Genomic DNA, 17,475 nt, shown 5'->3' on the forward strand with positions numbered 1-17,475 from the left:
ATAAGCCCTCCAATGTGAAATAGTAAAAAAAAAAAATTAGTTGATTAAAGGGTTGTCCAGTTCAGAAAGTCATCTTTAATTTTTCACATGGGGACCCTTAGGTTTAAAAACTGGGCACAGGATTGTAGATCTAAAACTACACATTAATAGAATTAAATGGTTCACTGATAGTTCCCTTTAATTTTTTCTTTGCTGTGAGTGCTTAAAAGGGTGAGGTTTAGAGGGTTTTGTACATATAATGCCTTTCAAGAAAGCATTTTTAAGATTAGAGAATGATTTAGCAAGCTACTCTGTTTTTGTGCTACTCTGAATTCTGTGTGGAAGTCTGTTTTTAAGTATTTTTCGTGGATATTTTTAGATGAATGATACTTTTTTTCTGACAGTGTATGTTATTTCTGTTAGGAAGAACTACAGAGCAATTTCAGAGGCAGAAATCGGTTTAGCAGTTATTTTTGCATCTACAGAAAGATACTGTAATCCTCAAACTTCACCCGGTGGAGGTAACAAAAATACTTTTTTCATTTTGTTTGATCTTTCCTTATTGGTTTTTTGTTTCAGAAATTGATATTTAGCCAAAAGCAGTAAAGATGGCTGAGTTTACTTGTTTTACTAAATTGTATTGTGGTTTGATTTTTAATTAGTGTACTGTATGAATGTACGCAGTTGTAATTTACTCAACAAACTATGACTAAGTAAACCATGCTTAGCTCAATATATAAAAACAGTAATTGTGAACCCAATCATTTCATCCATTTTCAGTTTTATATCTAGAGGTATAATCCGAAAGTCCTATTTTCTCTGTTTATGCTTTATGTCACCCCCTCCAATTACTTATGAAAGCAGGACAACAGAATTCACCATATATAGCAAAGAGTCTGAATTGTGAATTACTTTTTTTAAATAATTGTATTAAGATTTTAAAAATAACAATAACAGATAATACAAAAGAAAAGAAAAAAAGAATACAAAAATTCCCCCTGTTAAGAAAGCGACTTCCCACACTTATCACAAGTAAGAAACAGTTTCATAATTTCTTCACCCTCTTAATTAAGAAATATAAAACTCTTCATGCCATAACATAATGTCTTAGTAATAAACAGATCATATAAGTAACATCTTCTCCTTATCTAGTTGTCAGCAAAAAGTCCAAACAGAGCTCTGAAATATTAAAATTAATTAACAAATATAAACTCAGCTTTTCACACCTTGACTCTTAACTGCAAGCAAAGCTCCATTTAAAAGGCATAAGTGTAAACAAACCAAACCTAAAGTTTAACATAACAAAAAGGGACCATTGCTTCTTTAAAAAAACAACACATTCCAATACACAACCCATTCCAAAACCATTCCAGAGGTAACCACCCCCAAACAACAACCTATCCCATTCAATTAAACCTTTCATATCTCAACTCTAAACTATTCACACATATAAAGTAGTCCCAGCATCCTAATACAAAAAAAGACTAAAATTTTACCTAACATAAACAGCTAATTTCTCCTAGGGAAAAAAAAAAAAAATCACACAATTAGATTCTAAGCATTCAGTTACTAAACAATTCAGATACAGAAAATAGGTATAAAGTAAAGCATTTAAACACCAAATAAGCAAATCCAGTATTTTTCCAGTCAAAATAGCAGTAAATCCAAAAAGAACCACCCCATTTTAACCCTGGTCAAATAAGCCAATTTTATATTCCTTTTTTTAATACAGAACAATCTTTCTCTCTAATCCATTCCAGTTGTTGTTGATCCTTATTACGAATTCCTTCCATTCTTTAAGCAGTCTCTTTTGTAAATCCAACAAAAAAGAATTATTCCCATTACTCTCTGGGATTGTCTTTTTTATTTTCTTCTTAATTTTTAAAAGCTCATACAGTTTTCTCTTTGCATCTAATGGCAGGTTCTTATTCAAAGTTTCATTCATATTATTCTCAAATGGAATTTGTTGCATATCTTGTTCTATAACATTTTGTTCTGAAGACAGACTGTTCCCAAAAAGACCCAACATAGTTGCCATAGTTGATTCAAAGTCTTGACACAGTCCTAGGTGTTCCTCGAAGATATCTCTAAATGCCATGATAATTTATTTCCCACAAACGTGCATTTATTCTTTAAAAATCATTTCAAAGCCTTAATTTTCAACCAACATTTTCTGAGCCCTTATTCTTTTTAAAACTTTCTGTAGCCAAAGCCTTGCCTTGCTTTTTGCTGTTTATTTTAAATTCTTAAAAGTTGTAAAAAATAAATCTTCAATTTCTTGTCCCTTTGAAGGTATCTAACTTCATTAAAGCCATTAATAAGCAATTTCTGAAGGTATTTAACAAGGGAAGTGCACAAACTTAGTGTGCTTTGAAAGGCTCCATTTGTGGCTAGAGCAGATATGGCAAATTACCCTTCTCCAGGTTAACCCCACCACCACCACCAGAGATTGCTGTCTTGCTGTTTCCTCATGAGGAAAAAGAACAACTGTAAGAAGAAACAGCTTGGGCAATCTGTTGTCTATCTCTTTTATCCAGAGAGGATCAAAGGAGCCCATCTGCTAACCGGCTCCTTAAAAAAGTCCACAAACGTTGGCTCTGCTTTTTCACAGAGCCATCTTCAGTTGGCCATCTTCCCCGGAAGTCCATCTCTGTTGTGAATTACCAAATCCCTATGCCTCATCAACATTGACTAACTTCAGAGGATAGATGTAAGAATTGCTGAGATAATTTCTAATTTCCTTCCATATTGAACCCTCTGAAGCACAGGAGTTATAGGGAAAAGGAGAGCAAAGTTACATCGTTTTGTTGAGTGTTAGATGTAACTCATAGACTTTTTTTAAAGACTCAGGGTGCCTAACAACAATTATAATCTTATCAATACATTAAAGTCAGTTGAACAAAAAAGAAAATAAAGCATTCATATATAACTTCCCTTCTTATGCAGTAAGAGTAATAATTTGCTTTTTCTCCTTTTTGATAAAATACTTCACCAGAGGGAAAACTTTAAAAGTTGATATTACAAAGAATATTTTAATGAATAGTTTTCTAGTAAAAGATGTTGACGAATGAAGCATGTTAGCTCAAGATTTAATTCCAGTTCAGGTATATTTATATAGCAGTAGACGCGAATCCTACCCCTACTACTCATTTTACCCAGTAGTCCTGTGAGTTTGATTAGATAGTTAGAACTTGGAAGGGTCAAAGATAAATCAGTACATTTTATGAGTAAGTGAGGTTTTGAATATAAAATGCTTGGAAGTAGTGTTTTTATTGCATTGTGAAGTTTGTAACGTTTCTTTTTTCCAAAATGTCATCGTCTTTCTTTCTCTCTCTTCTAAAATCTTTTCAGGAAGAAATGCAGAGTAACTGCGTGCCTTTTGATTGGCAGCGCTAAGCGGTGCCCATCTTTTGAAGCACCCTTTAGCTCACTTTTGCTGTGAGCCCATTATTGGCCTGTGATTATGGTCACGAAACCATGGGCTGCATCACGCCTTCTGTATTTGAATTCCTCCTAGTATTACTGTGCAAGCTGTTATGCTGTACTGATGCAGTTTCAGTCCTAAACTGGATATGAAGCTTACTATGATTTACAGTAATAGAGTGGGTTTTATTGTTGATATTTTGATTTACATTGGGAACTGCCATGGAGTTGTCTGCATAGGACTGTGTGGGTCACAAATACAATAAATATAATGTGTTAGATTTATATTCTGCCTCTCCTTCAGGAGCTCAAGGCTGCATAAGGAATGCTCTCTTCTCCTTTTTTCACCCACATCAGCAACCCTGGGATGTAGGTTAAGCTGAAGAAAGTGACAGGCACACAGTTTTATGAGAAAGACTGAACATTAGTCATCGCCAGTAACAAAACAATGGCTATTGTTAATGGCGTATCAGCACCAACATTAGGATGCTTAGATGGTAGATAATGTTCATTTGCTAAAACAGAATTCTTTAATGCTAAGAACAGATGAGAGAAGCTAGATTTGAGATCTGAATACTTAAAAGTCAAGTTTTAAAAATTTTATGGCTTGGTTAATTTAAAGCCTGCAGCATGAACACACAGTTTCTTGGATTTCTGGTATACGATTTGATTGATTTGATTTAAGAATAACTAAAAGCTTGATTTTAATGATAATACTGTATTTTTAGCAGCATTGAAAATAATAATATTTGAATATATTAATATTTAAGACCTATTAATATATTTAAGATTCATTTGAGAGAATATGTAGAATGAAAACATCGCCAGGAATAGTAGAAATAACATGTTTAATTTTTTTTTTTACTTAGTAACACGCTAGCTTTAGACATTACTTAGTAACATACTAGCTTTACTCTGTACAGCAGGTATGAATGTAGGTGTTGTAAAACAATATATAAAAACAAAAATAAAACATCAGAATTATGCAAACTTAATTTATACAACTCTGATATAATTCTTCATTCTTCCTTGATATTTTTAAATTGCAGATATAAAAACTGCGACAGCAGCATCCCATGTTCTTGGACAGAGTCCTTCTCAGAGCGTGACCATAAAGGAAACAGCGGTGCCTTCTAACCAAGATGACGTCAGTGTATATGTAGCTGACACAGAAATGGACCATCTGATGGACACGTTACTGTAAGTTATTGTTGGGATTGCTTTTTAGTTGCTGTTAAAACTATTGTTTCTTACGTTCTGAAATTGCTGAAGCAAGGGACATTTTGTACATAGTGCTAACTTCTGTACTTTCGAATGATTATTTTAAAAATTAAGCTGCATGTTGAAGAGAATCTAGTTGCATGGTTCATTCAACTAATCCTGGATGGGCATCTAAGTAAACAGACATAGGAGTTGGTTGCTGAAATTAATTATTTGCAGTGAACAAGGCTTTTTTTTTTAACAAAACAGCAGCCTACACTTAGAATGTCAACATTAATTGCAATGGAATATTATTTTGATTACGTTTAAATACATGTATTTTAGTCATTTATATTGCCTTTGGGTATACTTTACACTCTAAGCAGTTGAGAAAAAAATTTAGTTATTTCAACATATCCCATTTTCCTTGAAATAGCATGGGGTCATATGATCTTAAACAATAGTCTTTTTCTCATATTAGATAATAGGAAAAAATTAAAATCCTAGAGTGTCAGTAAGGAGGCAAACTTTGATAGGGATTACTATCTAAGGATAAGGCTTTAAAATATCGCACATTTTTATATAGTGTTAACATTTTCTTAGATGTCAAGATAATTAAGAATTCTTATTTCCAGATCCTCACATGGATTACAGTTCAAGGAGCGTGTTTTATCTCAGTTTTGATTAATATTTTTTTCTGACCTGTTCCCTTTTCTTTTATACAGTGTGGAATTATCAGAAGAGAAAACAAAGAAAGAAACTCCTGTAATCCAGTCACAGGATATAATTACTGTTAAGGAGACTCCAGCAGAAGCAGGCAATGTAAACAGAGAGAGAATCTTGCCCGAGCTGAAGAAGACACGTGGAGCTGACCACACCAGTCTAGCATGCTCATCTACTGAAATTTCAGGTCATAGCAGGAACAGAGCGAGAGATTCACAGCAACAATTGAATTCAATTAAAAATTACTTCCAGATCACTGCTAAAAAAAGGTACAGTAATTATTTTTCTAACTTAAGTCTTAATGGTAAAAAAATAAGCTCCCTTTCTTAACATTTATTTTTGTTAGCTAACTTAGCACCTAAGGTTTTAAGGGGAGCTGTCATTTGAAATTCATTCCAATAATAATGGTTATCACATGGTGGCATGGGCTTGGTGGAATTTAGAATTGGCCTTGTTTATGAAGCAGGGATCCAGTCTAAGCACTACTTTGTCTGGGTGGAATATCCATAGGTCCTCTAATTGTACCTGTTCAATCACCTATTGTTCACCAAAAAGGTATTTCAGAGCAAGACCAATTATCAGTCTCTTTTATCTGTCTTAAGAGAAAGGAGTGAGGATGTAGAAACACCATTATCAAAACATGCAAAGATGGAGAAGAAGTCATCACAGGTTTCCCATCAAACACCATCTGTACCTTTTTTGCTATGGGAAAACAGTATGGATTCTCAAAAAGTACAGTGTGCATCAAAACAAGGACTAAATGACTCATACATGGACTCAGGAAAATCATTAATAATGGAAAATAACAAGTTAAAGCAAACAGGTATGGAAAGTACCTCTGTTGAAAAACCTGCAAAGAGAAAAGAATTAGAGGACTCTGTTGAAGATGAAGCTTCATTAGAACTTGTATTTGCAAGCCAGGAGCTCGACCCAGAAGAGGATATAGGAGGTCAGGATGAGGAAAATGCTCAGAACGCAAAGAAGAAAATGAAACTGGATAATAAAGGAGAAATTTCAACAAAAGTAGAAGCCACTAGATTGTTGGTAAGGCCTGTTTTTCTTCATGGGATCTATTTACATGTTAGGTCCTTCAAATTGCATATACCTCACTATATTAATCAGTTAGCACAGATATAATTTCCTTTTTACCTTTCATATATCTATTCTTGCATACATAAATACTCTCATTTTGTTCAGGGCTTCACACATTCCATACTTTTATATTGGCTTTTCTGTTGAATAGGTGTATTTGAGTAAGCATATTTAAAACGTTATGCTGCTGATTTACTGTTTCCACAAACATAATGTATGTTGTAATTATGGATTTGCATTCCATGAAAGCACACAAACACATGAACGCACATACACAAAATATCACATTGTAATAATTGTCTAATAAATGTAAGCATCCTAAATTACAGTAGTATAGTCAACTGCAATATTTCAAGCATTTAATTTCGCTTGAATTCATGGTGTATGCTGATTTGTGATTTTCTGTCTTTAAAGGCTTGTGGATTTTTTAAAAAAATAATTGACTGGCTATTTAAAATATGAAAGGTTCTAATAATTATTTTTCTATAGAATAGTTCCAAATTGTGGAACCTGACAAAATTAGTGATGATCAGAACATGGGCAGCTTTAGAAAAGTTTGAATACATCATGGAGGATATTAATGGCATTCAATTATTAATACTTGAATTATTTTTAGTACTGGGAGCAGTGAGTCCTGGGTTAGCAAAGGGAGGATGCTGTTGTACTCTTAATCTGCTAGTAGGCTTTATACAAGTGCCTGGTTGTTATGGGAAAAGAATCTGGGGATAGATCTGCAGGCCTGAATAAGGATGGCTATTCTGGGGTTTATGGTTTATGGCGTAGTTGCAAACTGTAGCAACTTTAAGTCAAGTTGTTCATGAATGAAAGCTATCCTTTTTGATGTTATCTTTAAAAATCCAAAAATACCTTGCTTGTAAAATGAAGGACTAGGTATCAAAAAAAAGGGGAGGGGATGGTCGTTATGCGCAAGTTATGTGGAAGGAATCCTTTTGGGAGGCAGTGTAGGATAATGGCTCAGGTATTAAAGAAGGACTGAGGGAACCCAGGTTAGGTTAGGTCCACTCTTGGTCATAGAAAGTCACTGGTGACTATGAGCCAGTCACTTTTAGCTCAGCCTACCCGAGTTAGGTGTGGAGAAAATGGAGGAGGGAGTACAGTATATACTGCCTTGAACTTTTGAAGAAAAGGTGAGATATGAATCTAACAAATAAATAATCATTGGAGTAACAGAGTATACACACACACATAAAGATACATTTTTGTTAAACAGGAAAAAAATGAGGAATCCATTCCAGCAAAAAAACAGAAAGAAGAGATGAAAGAAGAATCACCAAAACCTGTAAGAAGTGACTCAGATCTAAGGAATGTATTCATGTTTATCTCAAGCCACTTCACAGGGTTGTTGTGAGGATAAAATTGGAGAGCTATATGTGGTGCCTTGAGCTCTAGAGGAAGGTGGGATGTAAATACAAGAAATAAGTTTAGTAAAAGGTGAATATAGAAGGAAATTTATTTTAAAATTAAAATGATATTCAGGGTATTAACCATAGTTTTTTAAATAACTGCTTCTTACTCAAAACAGTATTGAAGGTAGATTTAAGAAAATACTTCATGTGCTTTCTATCCCTTTTCTTCTCTTTTGGCATTATTTGTCAAACCATCAAACTGTAATTATTCCATTCGAGAATTAGGAGTATGGGAGGAGATCCATTTTGTTTTGTTTTCCGTAAGGGATATTGGGAGATTTAAAAAGAAAATGTCCTTTAGAAAGAAATTATTGAGACTATTAGATCGGAGGTGGATAATCAACAGCCTGAGGTGTTGCATGTAGGTTCCCCAGATCAGAAAGAGTCCTTAGATCAGTGTTGTCCAAACTTGGCCACTGTAAGATGAGTGGACTTCAACTCCCAGGATTCCCCAGCCACCATGGCTGGCTGGGGAATTCTGGAAGTTGAAGTCCACTCATCTTAAAGTGGCCAAATTTGGACAACACTGCCCTAGATTGCACCAACTTTGGTGGTTGCCCACCTTCTTGCCTCTAAAACATGTAATATTTTTATCTCCCCATTTCTCCAAAAGGAGAAAAAAAGATCTAGAATTGTCAGAGTGACTCTGTCGCAGAATTCTGATTTTTTTTTTTAAGGAAAAGAATACCTCTTTGTATATTAGATGAATTAATTGGTAGAGAAGTTCCATAGAACATGACTCATTTTATGAGTACACGTTGTTTCAGTTTTTTATGATAAGATGGGTTTAATTACAAAATTTTGGGAAATATTGACTAAGGATATAATCCCCAGTGTGGGGGCGGGGGGGATCATATTTCTGGTAATCTCACTAATAATAGAGAATTTTAACTAGAGTGTCTTTACTAATTGCTCTTCCTTTCTCTCCCTCAATAAGAATCCAGATGATTCAAGTTATCTACCTAGTAAGCTTTTGCTAATGGAATTTAGATCATTGGTTGTTACTCAGCCAAGGAAAATTGGTTGTCCAGCAAACTCAGATTACAGTCATCTGAACAACTTTAAAAAATTTAAAAAGGTTTGTATACATGTTTAAACTGTCACAAGAGGGCCTTGCTTGGAATATTAATTAAATTTTAAGAATGTTCGTTAAATCCTGTTTTGTTCCACTTTTGATTTTGTGTATGTACAATTAGTTCTTTTACAAAGTATTCACCTCCTTTTGAATTTTCTGAATGTTTACTATGCGTGCCACTGAATGTTATCAGAGGTTACTGTGGGTTCTGCTGACATATACAGGGGCTTTAGTGAACAAGCAACACCAAAATTTGGTGCTTGTTTCCTTTATTTCATAAGCATAATAATCCAACATGCAATGTGCCAGTGTGAAAAAGAAGTCGTCCCCAAGTTCAGCTAGTTCCATTAAAAGGTATGTTGTGTGAGTAGATCATACTTGTTTGCATAAAAATCAAGGCTGATGTGGGCCAACCTGGATCTATATAAATCTCACAAACGTTTGCTTCCCTCATCACAGTGAAGTTCTCACCATACCAATTCTAGAGGCACATCATGCCTCGCTCAAAGAAATTTCTGAAGTTTTCTGTTAAAAAAAGGTCACTGCCTACAGTACAGAACAAGTTGTAAAACCATTTCTAAAACTTTGGGACTCGACTGATCCATTGTCAGAGATAGAGTCCTGGGATGAAGAAAATTTAGAACAAGAGTAAATCTTCATAAGAATAGTTGGTTTTTCAAAATCACTCCAAGGGCGCAGCATAAAATCATCCTGGAAGTCATAAAAAAACCCAGAAGATCCAGAAATTTGTTGGTCTCTATTGCCTTGACCAAAGTCTCTTTGTAACTCCAGCGTCCGAAAAATTCTGGGTAAAAATGGGATTTGTAGGAGATTATTAAGGTGGAAGCCATTGTTCAGTAAGAACATTGCCAAAAAGCACCTGGACAGCTGTCAGGATGTGTAATGGTATGCGGGAATGACCTTGAGAGGCGAGGGGAAGAGATGCTGCCTAGGGAACAATTAGATAGGAACCCACAGCTGAATAACAGGCTCAGAAAGAAACTTACAAGGGATCCGCCCTAACTTATCAGGCTGTAAAAAGAGACAACGGGAGATTTGTACTTTCAGACTTGCAAGACTCTGTTAATGTAGCCTTACAATAAAGTAGAATTAGCTCATTTTGTCATGTTTCCTGTCTGGTCTACCTGGGATGCTGACATCAATCTTGCAAGTCTGAAAGTACAAATCTCCCACTGTCTCTTTTTACAGCCTGATGAGTTAGGGCAGATCCTTTGTAAGTTTCTTTCTGTGCCTGTTATTCAGCTGCGGGCTCCTCCTCCTTTTATCTGATTGTTCCCTAGGCAGCATCTCTTCCCCTCGCCTCTCAAAGTCATTCCCACATACCATTACAGGATGACTGGAGAACTATGGACAGATGAGTTAAAAGTAGAACTTTTGGGGGCTACATGAGTGTTGTTATGTCTGGCAGAAACCAAGCGCTGCATTCTACAGCAAGAACCTCATGCTATCTATCACACATGGAAGTGATTTGAGGATCTTTTCCTGATACATGGAGAATTCGTGATACACGGAAGATCATGGGTTAAGAAAGCTTTTCTGATGCAGGACCTGGATGGTTTGCTGTAACAGAAGAAAGCATGAATTCTGCTTTGTTATCAGAGTTTTACAGGAGAACATTAGGCCATCGGTCCATCAGCTGAAACCGAAATACAAGTGAGTCATTCAGCAAGACAGTGATCCCAAAAGTACAAGCGGGTCAACAAGAGAGTGAAAGAATAAATTCAGTGTTTTGGAATAGCTAAGTTAAGTCCAGACCTAAATCTCATAAAAATGTTGTGGTGGGAGCTGAAATGAGCAATTCATACTAGAAAACCTTGAAATGTTACTGCTTAAAACAATTCTTCGTGGAGGAATGGGCCCAAACTGATGTATGATTATTTTTCCATGCTGGCATATAGTGTATTGAATTACTTTGTTCATGAAATAAATGAAACCAAGGACCAAATTTGCATTTATTTTTTTATGCTTCTGCAACCATTGGCGGTAATTTAATGTATCTGTTCCAAGTGATAGGCTTTTTTTTTTTTTTTTTTTGACAGGTAGCTTATCCTGGGGCTGGGAGACTTCCAAACATTATCGGAGGGTCAGATCTGATAGCTCACCATGCTAGAAGGAATTCTGAAATGGAAGACTGGTTGAGACAAGAAATGGAGGTAGGAAACACAAACATTTGCTCTACAAGTGGAAACATTTTTAGTAGCTAAAAACAAATATTAATAATAATTTATTAAACTTGTATGCTGCTCAACTCTCAATGACTCTGGGAAGCTCACAACAGTCAAACAAAGAAATTACAATGAAATCAATAAACTTAAAAGATAAAGGTAAAAGTATAATATTGTACTATTTTGGAACAGTATTTGTACAATATAATAATATTGTACTATTTTTAACTTTAACACATTTACCATTTCTTTTGTTGTACAGAATCTGAGCTTGCCTTTTTCTGTATGCATTTTTAGTTTAATTGTTTTTAAAATTATCCTCTAAACAATGGTTTGAATATTATGAACATTCTGTTGCAAATTTTGGCCTAACTTTTACATCTGTGTTTCCCTACTTGTTTGAGTTTAAGAAGTTAGAAACTTCTCTATCTAACTTGCAGCAAACAAACATATTTTGCTGTTTTACTTGAATGTGGATTTGAGGATTGAGCGGCAAGTGTTTCTTGTTTCCATAAAAAAATTAAAGAAAGGGGAGTCTTAGATTTACTAAAGTTCACTGTCATAAAGACAAAGCATATTTAGTTGCTATCTCTATAATTGCAGTCATTGTAATTATTGTGCTTTTAGTTCCCAACTACATGTTTCATATTGAGTTGAAAAAAAAATTGTTTATGTGTGTATAACATAAATACAAATAAGAAACTTAGACTTTCACTCCTGCCACTTTTCTAGCCCTTAATCCTAGATTGTTGAGCATGCAGCTAATGATCATTTAAGTTCATCCGTTGAGTCTGGTGAATCAGATAGCATAGAAAACTTTTCAATTAATCAGTCAGTTAAAAATATATAATATAAACACCATTGACGTTGGTGGTGGTTAAAATATTTTGCAAAAAAGATTGTTCAGCTTTGTAAAAAGGATATGATTTTGTAGCATGTATGTGTAGAATATTTATTTCTTACCATGACTACTTTACCCTAACTTTTCTCTGAGAGTTTAAGGTGTTGTAAGTGGGGTATTTTCCTTAATTACATTCTTACAACTAGACCAGGCTGAAAGAGAGTTTATAACTCCAAGCTCCATGGTTCAGTGGGGATTTAAAACAAACTTCTAATTTAGTGTTACTTTTTAAAATTATTGCTAACTTTGTGGAGCAGAAAAAGTAGGAAATATATCTTATGGTTTTCTGAAGGCTTAGACCCAATATAGTGGTTTTCTTGTTTTTTATCGTAGGCCACTCTGTAATGAGGTAGAAGATCAGTAAGTGGGTGCCTATAGCAAAATAGTGTTTCAAATAAATCACATGTGCGTACCCTCCAGTGTGCAGCATAGGCTAGATCATGCTGGCTGGGGAATTCTGGGAGTTGAAGTCCATACATCTTGAAGTTGCTAAGGTTGAGAAACACTGGGCTAGATTGAATCTTCAGCTTACCTGATCTGGGCACTTTTAATGCTGTTCGATATGATGTTCTCTGAGGAAATAGCAAACCTCAACTATCTAGAAGCTCCCATGAACATGACTGATGATTATGTGCCATCAAGTCATTGACGATTCTTAGCGAGATATACTTGCTGTGAATAAGAGTCCTTAGGAACCCATGTATTCAGTTTTTGCTACAGGCAGCCCTTGTTCCTTTCTGTACATAGCAGAACACTGAATGCAATTATTAGAGTCTTTCATGTACACGGCATACAGGGATTGCAGTGGAAATGGAAGTAGGGGTACTGTGAAAAATCAGAGACAGCTTATATGCTACTTCCCTGTGTCCCCTCCCCTCCCCATTCATTGGAAATCTCAGGAAAGGCTTGATATTGCCTGTGATTGCAGTAGGAAGGAAAGATTGTGAGCATGAATAGCATTGTGGTTGTACAGCACAGGGTATTATTTATGAATGTATCTATTTAAAATTGATGTGAAAAACTTCATCCTTGCTACTGGTTCTTAAAGAAATATTCACTTTTTTCTAGGAGCAGAGTCGCCAAACAAGAGAGGAATCACTTGGAGATGATCTGTTCCGGTAAGGACCTTATTTTTAATAATGGAGTCAGTGGCACTTAGATATTCTTCTGAGCATGTCAGTGTAATTGCATGTGACTCCTGTTCGTCTGTCCCAACAAACAAATAATTGGCATTATATAACTAAGTTTGCATATATAAGTAAATATACTAAATGTATAGCTGTTTCTTCAAACCAAGTTTTTGAGCCACGTATGCTTATAGAAAGAAAGCTCTTGATTTTCTTTTCCCACTGATCATCCCTTAATTTGGGCGATCCCTGTTTTGCTCCCCATTGAGTGAATTGGGGCTTTAAACCTATATAGCCATTCAAATATCTGAAGAAGGCATGCATGAGGTAAAGATGATTTCCTGAATGTCAATTTACCGGCTAGCTATGTGGGATTCCACACTATTTGAGAGTATTAAAGCAGTCACCATAAATAAATTGTTTTGTTCTGTTTGGAATTATACATGGCAATGGGAGTAGAATTCTACTTTGGAAAGATAGTGTTAAATCATGTTAAGTATTATGCTGAAATTATGAAGGATATAATTTAATATATGAAAATTGGAATCCCACGTATTGGAATCAGTGGGGAGGAAGAGAGTGGTTTAATGTTATGTGCATGTGTTTACATGGTTTAATATTAATCTTAAATTATGTTAAGTATTATGTTGATATTATGTTACATATAATCAGCAGCAAATATCTGTGTCTATGTTTATTGCTCATCTGCAGCCTTTGTTATGTGAATTAAACTCATGAATATAGTAGAACTCAACAAAAACAACTTTTTATACAGTGTAAGTTTTCATGCTGCTATTTATTAGTGAGATGACTTCTGGATAATGCTGCAGGAGACAGTAAATATGTGTTGATTATCTCATACCCAGAAGTCCCTTCACCAATATTTAATTACTTGTTGTTTAAAGCAGAAGTTTGGTTTTCTTAATAAAGCATATTTCTAAGAGTTTGATAGTAGACAAGGCTATGCTATACTGCTGAGTTAATACATGAAATTAACTAAGAAGATGAAAAGAGTTATGTTAGATCAGGGTGCCTGGTTAAGTGCCAAAGGAGATCTCTCGGACACGTTATGTCCGTAAGCACATTATTTAGTCCAATTCTGAGGTATATAAATATACATTTTTATTGTTGCTCTTAATCTTATTAAAGAGATGCTTCTTAAGATCCATTCCAAATTTCTCACTGTCTGATTATATTTCTTTAGTGTAAGTTTGTAGTCCTCTTTTTTGCATCATTTGGTCAATATTCCTGTTTTCTGAAGGAATCCCTTTTACTGCTTGGCACTGCTTGTTAACTGGGCTAGTGGGGTATCTTTTTTGGTTTGCTGTCTATGTCCTGACTGAACTTCCCTGATCAGTGGCAGCCCATGCCCACTTAGACTGGGCAGGCAAGGTTATCATTGCCATGTCCTTGTGATCCTTTATATTCTCTTACAAGTGTATGATACAGACTCCTCTTTTAGGACAAAGGTACATATTGGAATCAATGGGGAGGAAGGGAGTGGTTTATGTATGTGTTTATATCAGCACCAGAATGGTTTAGTATTTTTTTTTTTATTTTTTTTATTTCAAGCAATATTTTTTATTTCAAGCATCTCACTTGTATAGTGAGATGGGCAGCATATATAAATTTGAAAAATAAATAATAAATAACATAAAAATAAATAAATATCAGGTAGCCACATTGACATAAATCCAAGATACATATAAAGAAAAAAGAAATATATAGAAAATACAAAAAAGATCTACGACTGTGTGAATAAAGAGACAGGTACTATACATATGAAAATTTACCATATATATACATACATATATATACATATATATACATACATACACACAGACACACACACATACATACAGACATACACGGTAAATGAGTCCCCCATTGTTGGGAGATGGGCAGGGATAAATTTAATAAATATAAATAAATAAACACACACACACACACACACACACACCAAATTATAATCTATTGCTATTAAGGTAAACCATAAAATCTATCCAAATTTGATAAAATTGTAGTTCTTGCTTCTGAAGTCTCATTACTTTAACTTTGTGATTTTTTTCTAATGTGGCAATTGAGCAGGCCTTGTTAATCCCCAATTCAATTGTTATGTTATCTAAAGTTTTCCAGTGTTCCACAATTATTATTTTGGCTGCTAAAATTAAATAGATAATCAGTTCTTTATTTTTAAGCTTATGGTTTGGTCCTGTATATAAATGCAATAAGCCTAACGCTGGAGAACATTCAATTCTTTTAGTAATAATACTTCTCTCTCCAAACACTTTTTGCCAAAAGGGTGTAACTTTATCACATGACCACCACAAATGAAAAAATGAGCCTTTTTTTGGACGGGCTCTCCATCACTTGAAAGAATAATTTTGATATATATGTGTCAATCTAACAGGAGTCCAATGACAACGATGTATAATCTTCCACTGCAATTCTTGCATTGAAGCTGAAGTGAATCCACCCGGTTTCCATAATTTCTGCCAATTTGTCTCCTGTATGGGATTACCAAAACCAGTATCCCAAGCTTCCTTTAATCTGTATGATGGATCTCCTATTTCTGATTGCAGTAATAACCTATACATTTTTGAGATTGTTCCTTTTGGTTGCTCTAAATAATGAAATATTAAATTCTCAAAATTAGTCTATTTCTATTGCCCAAAAGAGATTTGAGTTGATACCAAAAAAGCCACGGTAGTTTATCACCTATTCATTGCTCTATCTTCTGATCTTTATTGAGAGGTTCACTATTACTGTAAAAATCTTTTAGTCTATAAAGATTATACGCTCTCAAAAGTTTCATTTTAGCCAAACCATAATAATTATCCTGATCAAAATATGTTATCAAAGCAGTTAAAGGAGAAATATCCTTTATCAAAATTGTATTTATTCTTCCAAATTTGAAACACTGTTTTATTAAAAACATTTTCAGTCTGTTTTATTCTAGAAAAATATTTTGGGTGAAAAAACCACTGATTTATAAACTTACTTGACTCTAACATAGTTTCAATTTGAATCTATTGTTTAGAAGAGTCTTCCATAATAAATGGGATCATATGTCCTAACTGTAACTAATTTTTTTTGCATGAAACTAGAAGCTTGCTTGCTTTTCTTTTCTTTTCTTTTCTTTTCTTTTCTTTTCTTTTCTTTTCTTTTCTTTTCTTTTCTTTTCTTTTCTTTTCTTTTCTTTTCTTTTCTTTTCTTTTCTTTTCTTTTCTTTTCTTGCCAATGTCTTAAAGCCTGTTCTGGAATTATCACTGGGAGGTGTTGAAATAAGAAGTTAAGCCACACAAGAATTTTCATCTTTACTGCTGCAGTTCGCCCTAAAATATTGAAATGTTTTGAAGCCCAATTTTTCATTTCCTTATTTAATTTCTTCCATATTGTTATATAATTATTTGTAAAGATTTCATTAATATTGTTAGTAATAGTAATACCCAAATATTTTAAAGATTTATATAACATTGGAATCCTTAAAACTGTGGAAATTTCCTTTTGAGTTTTTGGAGGAATATGAAAAAACGCTGGATGAGATTTATGCACATTAACTGATAGCCCTGACACCTGTGGAAAAGGTGGTCCTCTAACTCCTTCTTAATATAGCTAGCTGTGTAAGAAGCATTTGAGAGAGTCAAAATCATATCATCTGCAAAAAACCACCCAGAGTTGTTTCAACTAGATGGGCAGTGACAAATTTGATCTATAAATAAATACATATAAATAAATAGATTTAAAAGATATGCCTTATCTCCCATTTTCATCCCACAAATCTAATTATTGGATCTAAGTGCTATTGCCAATGCTTCTGTGGCTAGGTCGAATAGTAAAGGTGATAAAGGGCAACCCTGCTTGGTACCTCTTAAAATCGTGATGGGATCTAAATTATAACTGTTAAGTCTTATCTGGACTTTAGTTGGTCCATAAATATGTTCTTACGAAAACCAGCCCCAAATTTAAATTTAATTACTATTTGTTTTGAAAATTGTATTTCCAGAGAATCAAAAGCTTTAAATATATCTGAAGAACAAATGGCTAGGGAAGATTTATTAATTTTACTGAATTGTATAATATTTAATAATTTTCTGATAGGGGTAGATATATTTTGATTTGGAATAAAGCCAGATCGATCCTTATGAATAATTTTACTTATAATCACTGTTAGTTGATTAGCTAGCAGTTTAGTTTATAGTCCATGTTGAGAAGTGAAATGGGTCTATAAGTTGCCAAGTCCTGGGAATTTTTACCTGATTTAAGGATCAGAATGATTTTACACTGTTTTCAAGACTGGTAAAGGTCCCCTTGTGCAAAGTATTGCATAAAAATAAAAATT

The 17,475-nt window shown here is 34.2% G+C and overlaps 1 protein-coding gene across 1 annotated transcript in view; it reads left to right on the forward strand.

Annotated features, from left to right (window-relative positions):
• The window catches only part of NBN (nibrin), a 40,822-nt gene that overhangs the window by 19,108 nt on the left and 4,239 nt on the right, over positions 1-17,475 (forward strand). Inside the window, exons 8-15 of the mRNA XM_007441279.4 lie at positions 403-500; positions 4,452-4,602; positions 5,328-5,594; positions 5,928-6,369; positions 7,649-7,717; positions 8,782-8,922; positions 10,980-11,093; positions 13,075-13,124. Of these exons, the coding sequence (XP_007441341.2) occupies positions 403-500; positions 4,452-4,602; positions 5,328-5,594; positions 5,928-6,369; positions 7,649-7,717; positions 8,782-8,922; positions 10,980-11,093; positions 13,075-13,124 (1,332 nt within the window). The remainder of the gene's footprint in view (positions 1-402; positions 501-4,451; positions 4,603-5,327; positions 5,595-5,927; positions 6,370-7,648; positions 7,718-8,781; positions 8,923-10,979; positions 11,094-13,074; positions 13,125-17,475) is intronic.

The sequence above is a fragment of the Python bivittatus genome, unplaced genomic scaffold (assembly GCF_059951505.1).
Source record: "Python bivittatus isolate LINGU-HERP-01145 unplaced genomic scaffold, Pbiv_v1 ctg000590_np1212, whole genome shotgun sequence".
NCBI classification, from domain to species: domain Eukaryota; kingdom Metazoa; phylum Chordata; class Lepidosauria; order Squamata; family Pythonidae; genus Python; species Python bivittatus.